The following is an 18,860-nucleotide window of genomic DNA, read 5'->3' on the forward strand; positions in this document are numbered from 1 at the left end:
TTATATATATATATATATATATATCTTTCCCTTGATTAGATGCCTGTATGGGGGAGAAGATATTCTGTGGGAAGAAACTGGACTTACAGCCAGGTACATGCTTCGTCATAAACTAGTGCTGTGGCTTCAGTTGTGTCCGACTCTTTGTGACCCAATGGACTGTAGCCCGCCAAGCTCCTCTGTCCGCAGGGATTCTCCAGCCAAGAATACTGGAGTGGGTTGCTGTGTCCTCCTCCAAGGGAGCTTCCTGGCCCAGGGATCAAACCTTCGCCTCTTACTTATCCTGCTTGCACTGGCAAGTGGGTTCTTTACCGCTAGCGCCACCTGGGAAGCCCTATAAAACTAGTATATATTCTCGATTTTAATTCTTCTAGTTTGCATACATATTTACATATTTAAGGATATATACCATTATACATGTTCCTCTTTCGTGTGGCAATGGGCTTTCACTAAGTGCCAGACAGGTGACAACATTTCACAAGGTTGGGATAAGGTTCTATAGAATATAGTATATGCTTTGAATCAGTGACAAATGTATGCTTCTGTTTTCCCATAGTGAAATAAGGTTTGTTAGAATTCTTGGTGTTGTCTCATGCTATTAATCAAATCCAGTAGGCGAGTTGATTCTATTTATATTTATTATTGCATTTATTATTTATTATATGCATGGTCTTCTGTCATTTTACGTTTTCCATGTTTTCTGGTTTTCTTTCCTATCTTTAGATTTTGTGTTTTATTTTACTTCCCCCTGCCCCACCAACCTATAGTATGCTTTCAGTAATGCTAACAGTACTTTGGGAAAAAGAAGTCAGCACCCTTACACAATTTCTCATACTTCTTCCTTCAGTTTACCTCCTGCTTTTTGTTAGTATCCTTGTGAACATATTTTCCCCCTCTATTATAAAGAGATATGTAATATAAAACAAAGTTCAAGTATAGTGTAAATAAGTAATTACCTTTTGTTTCAGAAAAACAATACATTTAGTGTTTACTGCCAGCCCCTTCACACCACAGATCAAACTTCCCTATCTGTTACTTATTAGATCCACCTCCAAAAAATTTGAGTTCTAACATGTTTGGAAATGTTTTTACGGAGCCTTTACACATGAATGGCAACTTTACTGGGCACAGAATTCTTAAGTCAAACATTTAATCTCAATATCCCAAGAAAAGCAACTCATACATCCAACAAAGAAGTCACATCCAGAAAAAAGAACCCTTACTGATCAATAAGAAAAAGAAACACAACAGAGAGATGGGAAAATGGCTTGAACTCTACAAAAGAGGACATACATTAATCATGAGGGAAATGCAAATTAAAGGCACAACGAGACATAATTATACACCTACCACAGTGGCAGAAAGCCTACTGATACCATTTGCTGGTTTAGATGTGAAGTACTACTGGTGGAAGTTTAAACTACTACAACCACTTTGGAAAACAGTGCCTACTAAAGCTGAACACATACAATTTCAGTCCTAGATACACACCCAATAGTAGCATATAAGTGCGTACATGCACGTACCAAGGGATGTATATAAGAATGTCTTATAGCAGCATGACTCATAATAACCCCAAACTAGAAACAACCCAAAAGACTATCAACAATCTAATGGATAAATGGTGGTATATTCATAAAATGGAATACTGTATAGCAAATAGCTATTGCTACACACAAACAGATAAAGCTCACAAACACTGAACAAAACAAGCCAGAATATAAAAGAATACATACATGTGAAGTTTAAGAACAGGCAAAACTGATCAATGTGGTTAGAACAGTAGTTACCTTAGGACAGGAGTCAGCAGACTTTTTATGTTAAGGGCCAGATGGCAAACATTCAAGGCTTTTTGCAGGGCATGCAGTCTCTACAGCAACTATTCAGTTTTGCTAATGTAGTACAAAAGCTGGAGAAGGAAATGGCAACCCACTCCAGTGTTCTTACCTAGAGAATCTTGTGGACAGAGGAGCCTGGTGGGCTGCTGTCCATGGGGTCGCACAGAGTCGACACGACTGAAGCGACTTAGCTTGCATGCATGCACTGGAGAAGGAAATGGCAACCCACTCCAGTGTTCTTGCCTGGAGAATCCCAGGGATTGGGGAGTATGGTGGGCTGCCATCTCTGGGGTCGCCCAGAGTCGGACACGACTGAAGTGGCATAACAGCCGAAGCAGCAGTGCAAAAGCAGCCACAGACAGAACATAAGCAAATGAGCGTGACTGTGTTTCATTAAGACTTCACGGACATTGAAATCTGATCATATAATTTTCATGAGCCATGAAATACTATTCTTCTTTTGATTTTAAAAAACAGTATAAAAACATTAAAAAAAAAAAAAACTTTTTAGCTCACAGCTGTAAGCCAGAATTGGTCTGTAGGCCACAGTTTGACTTAGGGAGTCAGGTGTATACAGGTGTATACAGGTAGGGGTATACAGAGGTTTCTGATGTGATGGTAAAGTTATGTTTCTTAAAAAAAAAACTTATTTATTTTCGGCTGCACTGGGCTTTCACTGCTTTGCGTGGGCTTTCTCCAGCTGCAGCGAGCAGGGGCTACTCTCCGTTGCAGTGCGCGGGCTTCTCGTTGCGGTGGCTTCCCTTGCCGTGGAGAACAAGCACTATACACTTGGTTTTCAGAAGCTGCAGCACACGGGCTCAGCAGTGGGACGCGCAGGCTTAGCTGCTCCAAGGCATGCGGGATCTTCCCGGACCTGGCATTGAACCTGTGTTCCCTGCACTGGCAGGCGGATTCTTTGCCACTGAGCCACCAGGGAAGCCCTCAACAGTATTTTTTTTTTAAAAAAGAAGCTAGCTGCCAAAACAGAAGACATGAGTTCTATCCTTGATCTGGGAAGATCTCCCATGCCTCAGAGCAGCTAAGCCTGTGGACCACAACTGCCGAGCGTGCGCTCTGGAGCCCGTGAGTCGCAACCACCGAGCCCGCAGGCAGCAACTCCCGAAGCCTGAGCACCCTAGAGCCCGAGCTCTGCAATGAGAAGCCGCCACAAGAAGCCTGCGTGTTGGAACTGCAGAGCAGCCCCCGCTCACCGCAACTAGAGAAAAGCCTGTGTTCAGCAACCAAGACCCAGCACAGCCCCAAATAAACAAAATCATTCAAAAAAAACAAAACCTTGCTGAGATTACTCTACTTTTTAAAAAATATTTATATTTGTGGTTGCGCTGGGTCTTAGTTGCTACACGCAAGCTTTCTCTGGTTGCGGTGAGTGGGGGCTACTCTGTGTTGCGGTGTGCGGGCTTCTCACTGCAGTGGTTTCTCCTGAGCACAGGCTCTAGGCACACAGGCTTCAGCAATTGCAGCTTGCTGGCTGTAGGGTATGTGGGCTTCAGCAGATGTGGCTCATGAGCTTAGCAGTTGTGGCTCACGGGCTCAGGTGCTCTATGACATGTGGAATCTCCCTGGACAAGGAACTGAATCCATGTCCCCTGCATTGGCAGGCAGATTATTATCCACTGAGCCACCAGGGAAATAATAGTTTTGTTTCTTGATCTTGATGTGGTTATACAAATACATGCTTTTTGTAAAACTGTATAGGCATTCCTCATTTATCCTTCACAGATACTGTTTGTTTTGCTGTTGTTTTTTTTTTAACAAACTGAAGCTTTCTTGCAAACTTAAGATGAACAAGTCTATCAGTGCAATTTTTCCAACGGCATTTGCTTTCCTTTGAATTTTGGTAATTCTCACAATAGGTCAAACTTTTTCATTATTTTATATATTATGATAATCTGTGATCTTTGATGCTACTGTTTCAAAAACATTACAACTCACTGAAGGCTCAGATGATGTTTAGCATTTTTAACAATAAAGTATTTTTAATTAAGGTATGTATATTTTATATATATATAATGCTATTACACCCCTAACAGACTACAGTATAGTGCAAACATAACTTTTATATGCCCTGGGAAACCAAAGATTCCATGGGACTCACTTTAATGTGATATTCACTTTATTCCAGTGGTCTGAAACCAAATCTGCAGTATCTCTAGAGGTATGCTTAAGATTTATATACCTTCCTATATATGTTTCAATTAAGAGAATGCTTTCTCCCCCAAACTCCCCTCCCATCCAGGCTGCCACATAACATTGAACAGAGTTCCATATGCTATATAGTAGATCCCTGTTGGTTATCGATTTTAAATATATTAATAATAATGTGTACATGTCCATCCCTCCCCGGCCCCCACCCTGGCAACCATAAGTTCGTTCTCTAAGTCTGTGAGTCTCTTTCTATTCTGTAAGTTCATTTGTATTATTTCTTTTTAGATTCCACATATAAGGGGTATTTCTCCCTCTCTATCTGACTTACTTCACTCAGTATGGCAATCTTTAGGTCCATCCATGTTTTTTGCAAATGGTATTTCATCCTTTTAATGGCTGAGTAATATTCCATTGTGTATATGCACCACATCTTCTTTATCCATTCCTCTGTCAATGGACACTTAGGGTGCTCCCACGTCTTGGCTATTGTAAACAGTGCTGCAATGAACACTGGGGGTGCATGTATCATTTTGGATCATGTTTTTCTCTGGATATATGCCCATGAGTGGGATTACAGGGTCATTTAAAAAGTATATCTTTACACTGTTTATAATAGCCAGGACATGGAAGCAACCTAGATGCCCATCAGCAGACGAGTGGATAAGGAAGCTGGGGTACATATACACCATGGAATATTACTCAGCCATTAAAAAGAATTCATTTGAATCAGTTCTAATGAGATGGATGAAACTGGAGCCCATTATACAGAGTGAAGTAAGCCAGAAAGATAAAGACCATTACAGTATACTAACACATATATATGGAATTTAGAAAGATGGTAATGATAACCCTATATGCAAAACAGAAAAAGAGACACAGATGTATAGAACAGACTTTTGGACTCTGTGGGAGAAGGTGAGGGTGGGATGTTTCAAGAGAACAGCATCGAAACATGTATATTATCTATGGTGAAACAGATCAGCAGCCCAGGTTGGATGCATGAGACAAGTGCTCAGGCCTGGTGCACTGGGAAGACCCAGAGGGATCAGGTGGAGAGGGAGGTGGGAGGGGGGACCGGGATGGGGAATACATGTAAATCCATGGCTAATTCATGTCAATGTATGACAAAAACCACTACAATATTGTAAAGTAATTAGCCTCCAACTAATAAAAATAAATGAAAAAAAAAGTATATCTTTAAAAAAAAAAGTTTAAAAAACCAAGTATGTATAACCAACTTAATTTTTGGTTAATTATTGGCAGGAAATCCATCATCCTTGAAATCCATCTTGAAACTCATTCAGATCATTACTTGCTGATTTTTATTTATTTTCTTTCATTTCAAAAACATTTTCTATTTGATCTTTGACTCCTGCCTTTGTTCAATTTGTTCCATGATTTCGTTGGGAACAGCAGCAAATGTTCCCAATATTCCTGACAGAACTAGTCTGTTTAGAGACCCCTTCTGTCTCTCTTCTGTATCCCTTATCTCCACTCTGATTATGTTCATTTCTATTTTCTACTCTCACTTTGAGTGATCTTTCAAGCCTGTCCCTCTTCCTCACTGATCTGCTTTTCAACTCTGATTCTGCTTTTTGCCACTTCCAGTGTATTCTAAGTGCTTTGTGAAACTGCATGGTTCTTGCACAGTTTAATCCATTCCTCTCGTGACTTCCTTCTAATTTTAATCTAGAAGCTCATCTTTCATTTCTGGTTTCACAATGAACCTCCCTTAAGGTATAAATCAGTTCTTCAAACTCTTATTTACTAATATAAGTCTTCATTTGAGTGTTATGGTTAATCTTTCCACTTCCCCCTACAGAATCTGAATGGGTTACATATTGTATTTTTTACTTATTAATTAATTATTTGGTGGAGGAAGTCTGCCTCCTGGCTTCCTCACCCTTGGCACTGCTGACACTTTGGACTAGACAATTCTTCAGGGAGGGGCAGGAGGTGGGGGTGCCCTGTGCGCTGCGGAATGTTAACAGCATCCCTGGCCTCTGTCCACTAGATGCCGGTAGAACTGCATGGGCTGTGATACCCAAACCTGTCCTCGGACTTTGCCAGGTGCCCCCGGGATAAAAAGGAGGTAAACAGCACTCAGTTGAGAGTCACCAGTCTAGACTCATTTATGGGTAGAATCTCCTTATTCTTCTGTATTTACCTGGACACTAACTCAAATTCTTCCCTTAGAAACTAAGCTTGGAGAATTAGATGTCTTAGAGGTTTCAGTTATTAGCTCAAAAGTTCAGCAACACAGGAGGATCTGGATCTGGCTGTGAACAGCTGCAACTGGGAAATTTCACCTCTATGCTCTCTGTTCACTGGGCCAATGCCTCTCAATCTGTATGTATGTCTCGGGGTGGAGGCTTGGGCTGTGCCCTGGTCTGAAGCTAAGATTCTGGTTTATTTTCTCATATAGGACTGGACTGGTCACTCTGATCAAGTTAAGATAAAGCCCTGCGGTCGGTTAGGTGGTTTAGCAGATATTTTTCTCTGCACAGTGGCCTTTGCTTGGTGCTGCTGGCCCTGGGCTACAAGGCTGGCTCCTAAGATATGGTTCCTCAACTCTCCAGCCAACCATCCTCACCCCAGACCTTAACCCCACCAGAAACTGGAATAGAATAGGAAATGGAGCCTATCTGCATTCCCGAATTCCCTAAGTGCACGCCTTCTAGATGGGTGGTCTCCAGCCCATCCTTCCAAGCTGTGGAGTCCTTCTGACCCTCCACTGTTTTTTCCCCCGACACTGGGAGTTGTATACACCTTGTGTCATCATTATTTCAATTCAAACTGATTTGTCAGCTGGCAGATAGCCCTTGGAATTCATAGTTTAAGATTGGGGCCATTTTCAGATTTCAGTTGATAAAATGTTCCCTTCTATTTTTGTTTGTCTTGGTTCCTTTCATCACATTTCAGAAAAGGAATATTCTACTACCTTGCTATTAAGTCACCATTTTTCCTTTCAGTGCCCAGTGTAGTATCTCTTCCTTCTTCATAGAGGTAAAGTGACAGGGCAAGGAAATGGTTCAACTCCTCTTAAAGTAAAATCTCTTATGTCTCGTTTTAAGCAGTGAGAGAAATGATGTTTTTTCCTAAAATACACTGTGGAAAGCTCTGGGGTAGAGCTCAGGAGAGCAAAATCCAATTTTCGCGAATATGCTAGTTATGTGGCTCTAGGTGCGCTTTTTTTTTTTTTTTTTTTTGCCCTGTGCACTTAATTTTATTCTCAAAATAGAAAAATATGCTCTGTTCCACTTTTGCACAAGGCTGGGGGAAGAATGTAATGTATCCTTTGTGCTATCAGGAAGAGATATTAAACACAAGAAACTACTCATTACTGCCTAACAGAAAGAGGAGTCCTTAAATTCTAAAGGAAACATCTACCTTCTCTACACCACTCCACACAGAGATGAGGGCACCCACACTTTTCCACTGGGGAACCTCACAGCCATGTATATATACAGGCATAGGAATCTATTTTCTTTACAACACCGACAAAGAGAGACGGTTGATAACTAATGCATAGGCGTCAAGATCACACAAAGGTTTTATTGTACCCATCTTCTTCCAAGCAATCCTATGTAACGCTTCAGTTTCCCAATGTAATTTTAGCAGACATAAAGCCAAGCACCTTAAGTTTATGTAACTAATCCATTTGCATGAAAATCAATAACTGCTAGAACGTTGCCTCCTGGTAATTACAAATCCTCACAGGCAGATGGTTGGGCCCCATCCTGGATCAGGTGTGCCAGATGAACTTTTTTAAAACTAAAATCTCGGTCATCTGCCTGTGAATTCATGAACAGCAAACTGGGCCTGCTGGTAGCAGACAGAAACACTTCCATAACAATGGGCACACTCACTGATGATAAAGATGAAAGGTAAGGAGATCATGCCCAAATCTATCTGATATCTTTGTAGAACTTAATATAGAGGTAAAATGAGGCCAATCAGTTGACCACAAAATATGTGGAGCACCACCATAAAATCAGCAGCAGTCTAGATGTTTTAAAAATACAATGTTCAGTTCCTGTTCTTAAGGAACCTGGGATTTAACTGAAAAGACGAGCATGCATATAACAACAAATCATGTAAGACAAAGAAGAACCTGGCATTAAATTCTGACCCATCTTCAGCAGTGATGCTGTTAGCTCTCCCTAACTATCTGTTTGTTGTAACCTATCCTCTCCTCAATTATACTTCCCACATCTCTTCCACACTTCCCTCAGGGCCTCCTGTGTGAGATTCTCTGCCATGAAGGTTAGTATCCTCCGTTCTTGATCTACATCGTCAGCCTGGTGAAATGTCTATAATTGCGACTTCAACTACCATCAGCCTGCTGAAGAACTTCCGACTCACAGATCCAACGAAGTGCACCCCGGCTGGTCCCACAGACACCTCAAAGGCAGATGCCCAAACTTGCTTCCCTGCCAGTATGTCAGATCCTGGTTAATAGTACCACCATCACCCAGTCATCCACCTGGAACCTCAGGAGTCATCCGTGACTGCTTCTTCACTTCTACATTCAACAGGCCACTGAACCAGTTAACTCTTCTCATCCTTTCTTTTATGCACCCCTCCTCTTCTTCCCTCCCACTCAACGTCATTCTTACTTTAGGCACACACTATTTCTTGCCTGAGCTTGCAAACTGGTTTCTCTGCCTTTGGTATCATTCCCTCCTCCCCCGAAACTCTCCTCCCCAGCCACACCCACTCTTCCACCTAACACACCAGTCACACCAGAACTACTTGTATTTCTCCAGGCCTTCTCATCTGCACATCTTCATGTGGTTTCCATCTCTATGATCTTCATGTCCCTCTGCCCAGAACACTCTACCTTCTCCCTATTATCTACTAGACTCTACATATCCTTTAAAACTCAGATAAGACAACACAGAAGTTCTTTCTGAGTCCCTCCGACCTACTATACAGTCAGATTCCCCACTATATACTGGTATACAAATATTCTATTGCCAAAAATAAAAAAAAATGTAAAAGACCCCATGAACTGTAGCCTGCCAGGCTCCTCTGTCCATGAAATTCTCCAGGCAAGAATACTGGAGTGGGTTGCCATTTCCTTCTCCAGGGGATCTTCCTGATCCAGCGATCGAACCCTGGTCTCCACATTGCAGGCAGATTCTTTACCATCTGAGCCACCAGGGAAGGACCTTTAAAAGAGATGAAGTTCTTTTTCATATCAAACTTCATACAAAGAAGGAAACTATATTCTCATAAAAACCATAGGAAATTGGGACTTCCCTAGTAGTCCAATGGTTGGGAATCTGCGTTGCGATGCAGGAGACGTGAATTCACTCCCTGGTCGGGGAACCGAGACGCCACATGCTGCAGAGCAACCAAGCCCTCGCACTGCACTCCTGAGCGCACGTGTCACAGCTGTGGAGTCTGTGTGCCGCAAGGAAAGATCCCACATGAGGCCGTGAAGATCCCCCGTGCCACAGCTGAGACCTGATGCAGCAGAAACTTACGGGAAACAGACTTCACTGTAAGCAGAGATAAGTTTCTGTATCTCCCATTCAAAACTGTGGTTCACACTGAAGTCACCCCGTAGATACTGCGATCAGCAACATCTGCTGGACAACATTCGCCCCCCATCCAAACTTCCACCATGTTCCAGGCAGAGCAGCAGCTTTCCTTTTTATATTTTATTTATCTATTTGCAGCTGTGCTGGGTCTTTGCTGCCTTGCAGGCTTTCCCTAATCGCTTCGAGCAGGGGCTGCTCTCCAGCCGTGGCGCGCGGACGTGTCATCGAGGTGGCGTCTCTCATGGCAGAGCAGGCGCCAGGGTTCCCAGGCTCCCGAGCTGCGGTACATGCGCTTAGCTGCTCTGAGGCATGTGGGATCTCCCCAGACCGGGGATCGGACCTGTATCTCCTGCATCAGCAAGCGGACTCTTTACCACTAAGCCACCAGGGAAGACAAGGAGATGTTTTTCTTGTATTGATCTTTGGCTATCACTTTAGGGCAAGATGATCAACTGAACAAAAACACAGCATTCCTATGAAAACAACCTCTAAAATCTGTCTGAATTTCCTGCTTTCAACGTCATTATATGTCTCCAGCTACCTGTGGACTGCTCCACAGGTTCAAGATGTGAAAGTTAACACACCTCCTTACCTATAAAATGATGAGCAGATAATCTCAAAGAATGCTTTTCCCACAAAAACATCATCTGGACTCATTCCCTGTCCTAAGCTGGTTTCCCTGTGAATGTCCCCATTTCTGAGAATAGATAAAATACATAAAGGGCCTAGTCAACAGTCACTGCAGTGCATCATCCTGCCTCTGACAGGCTGTCACAGGAAGGTTAACTGGTGGTTAGAAGAGTCTCCAGTGTGTGCTCCCAAATACTACAAATGCGTCAATATTCTCTTCTCCCAATAATTCAATACAGAACTTCAATTTGGGCCATGTTTACCCAAGTCTGTACATATCATACTACCTTTTGGAGTAAAGCATCTCCTCTCCATGTCTTTTAAATTTATTTTTTTGAAGCCCCAAGAGGTGCCTTTAATTGCAGTATTTCAAGATTCAGAGAACAAGTAGAGATGAATCCCAGTCATGCCTTCAGAAAACCTGTAATCTCCATACAAGTGCAAAATGATGCTCTTGGTGCTTGGGTTACTGGTTACCTAGTGGTGCCCATACTGGCCAAAGTTTCTTATGCAGCAAAAATCACCATGGAGCTTGAACATTAGGTTTATGTTGCTATGTTCTAAGACCTTTTCATGTTTTTATAAAGTTGTTCCCATACGTAAATCATCTGTTATGAGACCTTAATGGCATCCCCAAATTTCACTGGTACTTCTACGGAAAGTGCTTCCTGCAATCTGCACCTTTCTACATACCACCGTTGAGAGGCTGAGTTTCTGGAATATGAGATGGCTCCCATTTGACATTAATCCCAGAGTGAACAAGCTTCATTCCTAACCCTTGTCCCAAGCTTGAGTTCACAGAGATAAATTCTCCCACACCAGCTGAATTTTGCCAAACCACCTGCCCAGACTTCAACAAAAACCTCAGCACCTCCAGAAACTGTTTCCAAGTGAATCCTTCCTTCTTCGGCCCTCTCCATCCCTAACACCACTATTTTAGTTGGACTTACTTCTCAATGACACAGTTTTAATCACAGTAATCACAGTGGTCCACCTGCCTAGGTTCAAATCTTACTTCCACCATGCCAGCTCTTTGACTTGGAAAAGTCACTGAATCTAATTTTGCAAGAAAGCAGGAAACATCAAGAAATGAAAAAACATCATTATGATGGAACTACTGATAGTATCTATTTCATATAGATGTTACAGAGGATTAAATGAGGTAATCATTGCAAAGCAGAACCTGGCACAGTGCCTGGAATAGAGCAAGCTTTTCCTATACTACCTTATTACTGCTGTTGTAGTTCTTATTGTTATTCCCAACAGCTTCCTAACTGGTCTCCTGCCACAAGGTTATCACTCTTCACCAATCCATCTTCTGGGCCACTTCTAGGAGGCGGCATTTTCAAAAATATTTCTTGGTTATAAAATACATATTTCATTAGAGAAAAGTCAGAAAATATAATGAGAGAAAAGTCCCCCACAGTCTGACAGAAGTGACTTTGAGGGCCCCTTATTTCCCAGCATTTGGGGAGACTTGTTCCAATCATAGGAATTGGGGGTCCCTCCCTTTCTCTCTTCATGTTTGTAGATGTCTGGCCTGTCTTCCTTGTGTTTAGGGCCTCATTTGCTGTTTCTCCTCCTCCAGGGAAGGAAATATTCTTGTATGTGGCTGAGGACATAGTTGATCCATAATAAATATTTTAATTGTGGAATTCAATGATACAGATATTGGGATAAGATCTCATGTTTGGTAAAGCTAATTTTTTAAACTTGAATTTTAATTCCACTGTTGATGTATTCCTTCCTAAACTCTTCTCTATTTTTTAAAAGATATTTATTTTTTTTAACTGTGCGAGGTCTTAACTGTGGCATGCAGGATCTTCAGTTGCAGCACGTGGGACCTAGTTCCCTGAGCAGGGACTGAACCCAGGCCCCTTGCATTGGGAACATGAGTCTTAGCCACTTGACCACCAGGGAAGTCCCCTCCCTATTCTTTCTTTAACCCTAGGTGAGCTGATCATTTAAATACTTTTTGCATCTGCTGTTTTCATTTTTAGCATTTTTCCATAATTTAACATTTAACAACACAAGGTGGATTTGGTCCTAATTCTTTGTTTAGCATTAGGTAGCATACAAATATTTTATCTGTATTACATGTAAATAAAATACAAACTGGAGTAGAGGTCCTCTTACCTCTTGCCCACTGCCCCAGGCACCGTCCCGCCCCAACCCTGCCTGGCAACAGGTTGCCACCATTGCCACACTGGGTTTCTCTGACGCTGACTCTGCTGCCCAAGCTCTGGCCCACGAGCTTCAAGCTGAATCTTGTCCTATCCACTGGGGGACTCCTCTGGCCTAAGAAATGCAGGGGCGCACTGAGGGCTCAGGTCCACTGTGAGCTGGTGCCTCGGGTCCTACAAGCCTGCTCCTTAACCACGCTCATGAATTCCTCAGGCTAGCGTGGCTACCTTCTCATGTCACCCCGCCTATGTTCAGTACAGCTTCCAAAGCCCGGCTCCGAAAGGTAGTTTCCTAAGCAACGCACTACCCTCCATGATGACAACCAGGCCTAGTGTTTCAGAGCACTATGATAGTTCAACCACTTCCATATAACAGCACAGGCACTCGGCTGTGATATCTACCGACTGGGCCACTGGGCATTTCATTGTTTACGTTGTCCCTTTAGGCAAACCAAGACGTCCTTAGAAGGCAAACCGTTTCTCTTAATTTTTATCCTATTGGTCACCAGGACTGGGCTAGGTAAACAATAAATGACTGATGAATAAAGTAACAGCCAACACTTTTCTTCCTTCATAATATATACGTTTTTACATCCTTTTCTTGCTGTTTTGCACTTGATAACAGCTTGATAACAGCTAAGCACTCTTACAGTGCTTCTTACATGCCAGACACAGTCCTAAATGGTTTACATATATTAACTAATTTAAAGCTCAGATAAACCCCGGTGACAGGGTACTACTATCCCTTTCATTTCAGGCATGAGGAAGATGGGATTAAAATTCAAGTTTAAAAAAATCAGCTTTACCAAACATAGTATTTCATCCCAATATCTGTATCACTGAGTTCCATAATTAAATATTTATTATGGATCAACTATGTCCTCAGTCCTATATAAAAATATCTCCTTCCCTGGAGGAGGAGAAACAGCAAATGAGGCCCCAAACACAAGGAAGACAGGCCAGACATCTACAAACATGAAGAGAGAAAGGGAGGGACCCCCAATTCCTATGATTGGAACAAGTCTCCCCAAAAGCTGGGAAATAAGGGGCCCTCAAAGTCACATCATTATTAGACCCAACAATGAAGAGGGTTGGCCCTCTTCAGAGCACATTTGTGAGCCTTTGGCAGGACACTGCTCCTCTGTTCACCCCTGGATGGGAGCACAGAGGCCAACTTTTCCTTGTTCCTCAAGAGATTCTTTGTCACCAGCCCCACTGTCTGGTACCCCAGGAGTCTGGGATAGCTGGAGCAGGCAGGACAGCCCAGCTTCTCCTTACCCACTGGGATACAACAGCCCAACAAATCATAAAACTGACCAAACATTAGCGTATTTAAACAAGCAGAGAAGACAGCCTTCTCCTAAGATCTATTAGTGTATCATAAAATCACAACAATTCAACATGCTCATCATCAGTATCAATGTGTTTCTTGGCCAACATCTGACACATGCACATCTTTTACGGAATGCTCAGGAAGTAGCAGAGATCCACATTCTAGAGTGGACCTGGAGTTTCCTGAGGCATCCATGACCTCCCCCGAGACAGCGAAGTCCCCCAGAGCAGCCACCCAGAGGCCCGGTGCCCTGCTTCTATTCCAGAAGGCAAGGCTCAGAAAGAGACCCAATTCCTCAGTGCTCTTATCCACACCATGGATTCAACCATCGCCTGAAATTAACTACATCCAAATGTAACTCAGGGCCTGATCTACAGTCTCTCTGCCCCTTCAACTCAGGCTGTCCAAACAGAACTCATCACTCCCCCACATGTGTTCTCACAGCCCACTAACACCAAGCCAGAGACCTGAGCTGTCCACACCCCCACGGCCCCCTCCTCAGGGGTCACTAACTCTGCAGCCGCTCCCCACCTACTGTTTCAGTCCAGGCCCTTGTTATTTCTTGCCTGGCTCACAGCAATACTTTTCTTACAGGCTCCCCCATCCATCCATCCTCCCCAGAAGCTGGAATAGTCTTTCAGAAGCAGAAGCTGACGATTGTTGCTTTAAAACCCTCAGGAGCTCATTATATATTACCAGTAAGATCAAGCCAAACTCCCAAGCGTGGCTCCTTGGGCCCTGCATGCAAGACCTGGTCCCTGCCTGCTTCTCAAGCCGCCTTTCATTCATCCCCACACAGACTCCTCCCCTTTCGCTTTCCCAGGCCAAGAGCCGCCCAAATAGGCCTTACCCTGTCACGGCCACCAAGCTGTTGCCCAAGCTATTCCCGCTTCTCAGCACATCCTCCTGCTAGCTGGCAGGCCTGCAGGCCTCAGCACAAGCACCACCTCCTCCAGGAAGGCTTCCACGATGCCTTCACCTCAACCTGTACAACAGAGCGCCACCACTGACACACGATACCCCGCCCGCATCGTGTTCAGTCTCCTTCGATTCTTCTCCACTAGGCTGCACGCTCACTTCTGTGTCCACAGGGCCCAGTGTGTGGGCCGGCACACAGCAGATGTTTCTCAAAGCAAAGTCAGAGCCCAGAAATCCAAGCCCACCAGGCCTCATCCCCGTGCCCTTCCCTGACAGCCAGGAGGACTTACCCACACAGTCACAGGTGGGGAACTCGGCCTGGGCTCTCTTGGCGGGCGTGTCCAGCAGACTCTTGGTGGGCGTGTCCAGGTACTTGAGAGGCGACTCCAGGAAGCCACTGAGGGTGGGTGTGAGTGGGTTCTCGGCCTTGGTGGGTGTGGCCTCCTGGCCTCCCTCCTCTGAATGGAAGCAGGTGGTTGAGAGCACAGTCACAGCCCCTGAAGACTCGATCTTGATTTGCTTGGGAGAGCGGGCAGCAAAAGGGCTCTCGGGGGCTGGGAGACAAGTTGGCTGGTTCTCAGCGTCCTGAATGGGCACAGACGGGGGGCCAGGAAGCCCAAAGCTATCCCCAAATTCAGCCTCAAACTGCCGGATGAGCTCTTCCAGCTTGTCGTCAGCAGGGGGAAGAGGGCCAGTGGAGCCTGGGTGCAGGGCTGCCACGGGGCTGGGAGACCTCATTTCCTGAGTAGGGGCCAGCAGGCTGTCCCCGGAGGGACTAGGTGCAAATAGCGCAAGAGAAGGTTCTGGGGGCAGGGGGACAACAGAGCCCTGTGAGGCGGGCACGGGGGCAGGTGGGTGAGCCTGCACGTCCTCAGAGGCTGGGGGCCTCAGTCCTTCCAGGACGATCTGCCGCAGAGGCGGGAAGAGGGGCTGCGCTTCTCGTGGCCTGGACTTCTTGATGTGAACGGGCTTCCGGACACCGGGCTTGACCCCGGGGCCAGCTCTGTCGGCTCCCACGGGGCCTCCAGCCGGTGCCAGGGGCTTCTTCTTCTTCTCCTTGGGTGGTCTGTCGGAAGGCCGAGGGGCAGGTGAGCTGGGTGGCGCCCACCAGCCAGGAGCAGGAAGCTCCGAGGGCGGCGGGCGGGAGGCGTCGTGGGCCTGTTCCAGGAAGAGACTGCGCTTATGGTGGAGGTGCTGCTGCAGGGCCGTCTGGGCCTTCTGGTGGGTGTCAGGCTCCGAGGACGGGGTGGGCGCCTCCCTCTGGAGAACAGGGGACGGGGAGGACGAGGGCACCTCAACCTTGACCTTGGGCTTGGTGGGCAGGGCCTCGGGCCGCTTGAATACTGACTGGATGTAATCGCTGGCACTGCCCAGTAACTGCTCCAGTTCAGCCATGGGGTCAGGGCTTGGGCGAGGCATGGGCCACGAGCTCTGGGGAGTTGCCGGTGGGGTGTCGGTGCCCCAGGCCTCAGGAAACTCTGTTCTCGGAGTTGCTGCAGGGAAGGTGGCGCCGTCAGGAGCAAAGGACGGGTGCTCTTCAGGAGGGCCCACAGGCCACGAGGGAGCCCGGAGGTAGGACTGGGGAGATCTGAAAGGGGCAGGAGGGGACAAGGCCTCGGGAAGCGGGCAAGCCTGGGAGGTGGCATGAGAAGGTTGGGGGAGCGCAGAGGAGAGTTGTGTGAGGGCCTCGATGGCAATGGCGGTCTGCAGGCTGATGTTTTTCTCCTTGGCGATGCTCAGGGCACTCTGGGACAGGGGCAGGCCCTCCAGAGGAGGTATCTGGGGGACCTCGGCGTTGAGGAGTGGCCCAGTGATGGGCGCCGGGAGGCCGGCGTCCCCAGAAGGCAGAGTCCCTGGGAGCCGAGGCCGCTCCTCGCCTCCCTCCACGACCACAGACTTGATCTTCCCCTCCAGCCACTCGAGGTAGTCAGGGCACTCCGGGCCGTCGCAGTTGCAATTGGGCGGTTTCATGCCATGCCGCGCGAGGGCCAGCGCCGCCTGCAGCGTGTCAAGGTCTTCACTGCTGGCAGAGCAGCTCTCGGGCCCGGACCTGGGTCCCCTGCTGTTGTTCCCAGCCTCACGACTCATCTCACGGTTGAAGGTTTCATAGAGCCGGGTGCTAAGGGCTCCATAAGAGGACACAGCTTCGGCCACAGCCGAAAAGGCCACCAGGTCGTGGGCATCTTCCAGGCGAGCGGTGTGAGCTGGTCCTGGGGCCGTGTCCCAGCCGGGCTTCTGGTCTGCTTGCCAAGGACTCCCGGCGCCCAGCAGGCTGGGTCCAGCAGGTTCTCTAGCACCATTGACTGGCGCCCCTGAGGCGCTTAGCTGCCGTGAGTCCCCATGGTACACTGGCCCTGAGTCCATCTGACCTGGAACAGGTCCATCAACTGGGCTGAGCTCTGAGCCTGTCTGGAGAGAGAGAGAGAGGAGGAAGAAAAGGGAAGAAGGTGAGCCACGACACATGAAAAGCACTGTCCTGCGCCACACCAGTGACAGGCACACCTAGCCCTGCTTCCCGCCAGCCCGCCCTGTCTCTGACAGAGCCTGAGCCCAGCGCGTCGCCCCACACCTCCTCTCCCGGCGGGCTGCACCGCAGAAGCGGGTCTCTAGCAGATCCTAACGTGGACATCCAAATGTGCTCAGGTCCTTTCTGGATCTCATACTGATCACACCGAGGAAAGGCCCCTGAAACCAAGCATCTGTCGAGGACACACGTAAAGGTCTTCGACGATGGCCAAAGTGACACCAGAAGCTTTGCTTTCTGCCGGGAGGACAAGAAAGCTAACTGAGCAGCCACGTGACAATGCACCAGCAGGGCGACGTGTGCTGACGGGCAGGGGACGGGCACCTCTGACTAACAAATGCAGTCTGGACAAGGGGCCAGCGTGGCTTCTCGTGGGAAGGAATCCACCGTTCTTTTCTTGGCCTGTTACTGTCCTCACTCCAGTCCAGGCTGAGCGCAGGGGGCTGACGGGACGACCTTCCTAGCCTAGCCCCAGGCCTGAGGAAGCTCTGATCACCCCCATACAGCCCCACACCAAGCCATTCACGCCAATGACAAGCGAGTTCTTGCTGGGAAGAAGATCCAAGCCTCTTCCCAATCCCGGGAACCACCGTTGTTCGGCTGACGTCCACCCGAAGGACACCAAAGGGGGAGAACACAGAGGAAGTGGGCCAGGGTCCGGCCCAGCAAGTTAAAGGTGAGGCAACGAGGCAGAAGTGGGCTCGCGTGAGTTCACCCCACTGGAAGGGAAAGCTCTTCCTTGCAGCAGAATGCAAACAAAACAGAGAAGGATACGGAAACTCATCAGTGGAGGCTACGAATAGCAGATGAAAGCTTGGCAAAACAACTCTCTAAAAATGACTTAGTTACAATAGCAACTTAGAAATCTGGCAGACACCACTTTTACCAAATGATCAAAGTTATCACCATGTGATAAACCAACATCATGTGCCTCTTGACATGCTACATTGAGGAGGAGGATATAATACTCACACAGACCTGCAACCAGAACATATAACCTAAACTTAATCATGCGGAAACATCAGATGAATTGAGACTAAAGGGCAGGCTAGAAAGCATCTGGGTTGTTCTCTCCAAAAATTTCAAAGACAAGAAAAGCAAACACCTCTCCCAGATGACATGAGACTAAAAGACAGGACAGCAAAATGCATGATCATGGACTGGGGAAACACGGCTATGAAGTACCTGACTGAGACACCGGATGAAATTTCAACATGGATGTGGATAAGAGCATGTCATAGCAATCTCTGTGTTCTTGACAAGATGATTATACTATGATTGTATAAAAGAATGCCCTTGTCCTTAGAACACATACACACTGAAGTACTTAGGGACGAACGGTATCTCCAACTTAATCTCAAACGGCTCAGTCAAAAATTAAATGCGTATATTAAAATATCACACACAGACAAAATGATAAAGCAAGTAAGGTAAAATGTAAACAATCTGGGTATATGGGAGCCCCAAGTACTCTTCTTTAATCTCTTCTGTAAGTTTTAAAATTCTATCAAAATAAAAACTTAAACAAATGAGTCCCCCAGGTAGAACATAAAGTATATTGAGCAGATGTTAAATGATACGAGTCCTTAGATGGTCAAACAGAGCCATCATGGGCTCCAAGGCGGCGGTGGGAAGCTGGGATTGGGACTGGCCTTTGGGGGGTAAGCAGAAGACCCAGCCTAATGGTTCCCACCTCATTCTCATCATTTGCCCAGTTCT

The 18,860-nt window shown here is 46.3% G+C and overlaps 1 protein-coding gene across 2 annotated transcripts in view; it reads right to left on the reverse strand.

Annotated features, from left to right (window-relative positions):
- TET3 (tet methylcytosine dioxygenase 3) overlaps positions 1-18,860 on the reverse strand; it is a 110,252-nt gene that overhangs the window by 41,410 nt on the left and 49,982 nt on the right. For both annotated transcript variants that reach the window (XM_070476046.1, XM_070476054.1), the window contains one exon: positions 14,908-17,026. In XM_070476046.1, coding sequence (XP_070332147.1) covers positions 14,908-17,026 — 2,119 coding nt within the window. The remainder of the gene's footprint in view (positions 1-14,907; positions 17,027-18,860) is intronic.

This window comes from Odocoileus virginianus, chromosome 2 (genome assembly GCF_023699985.2).
Source record: "Odocoileus virginianus isolate 20LAN1187 ecotype Illinois chromosome 2, Ovbor_1.2, whole genome shotgun sequence".
Lineage (NCBI taxonomy): Eukaryota > Metazoa > Chordata > Mammalia > Artiodactyla > Cervidae > Odocoileus > Odocoileus virginianus.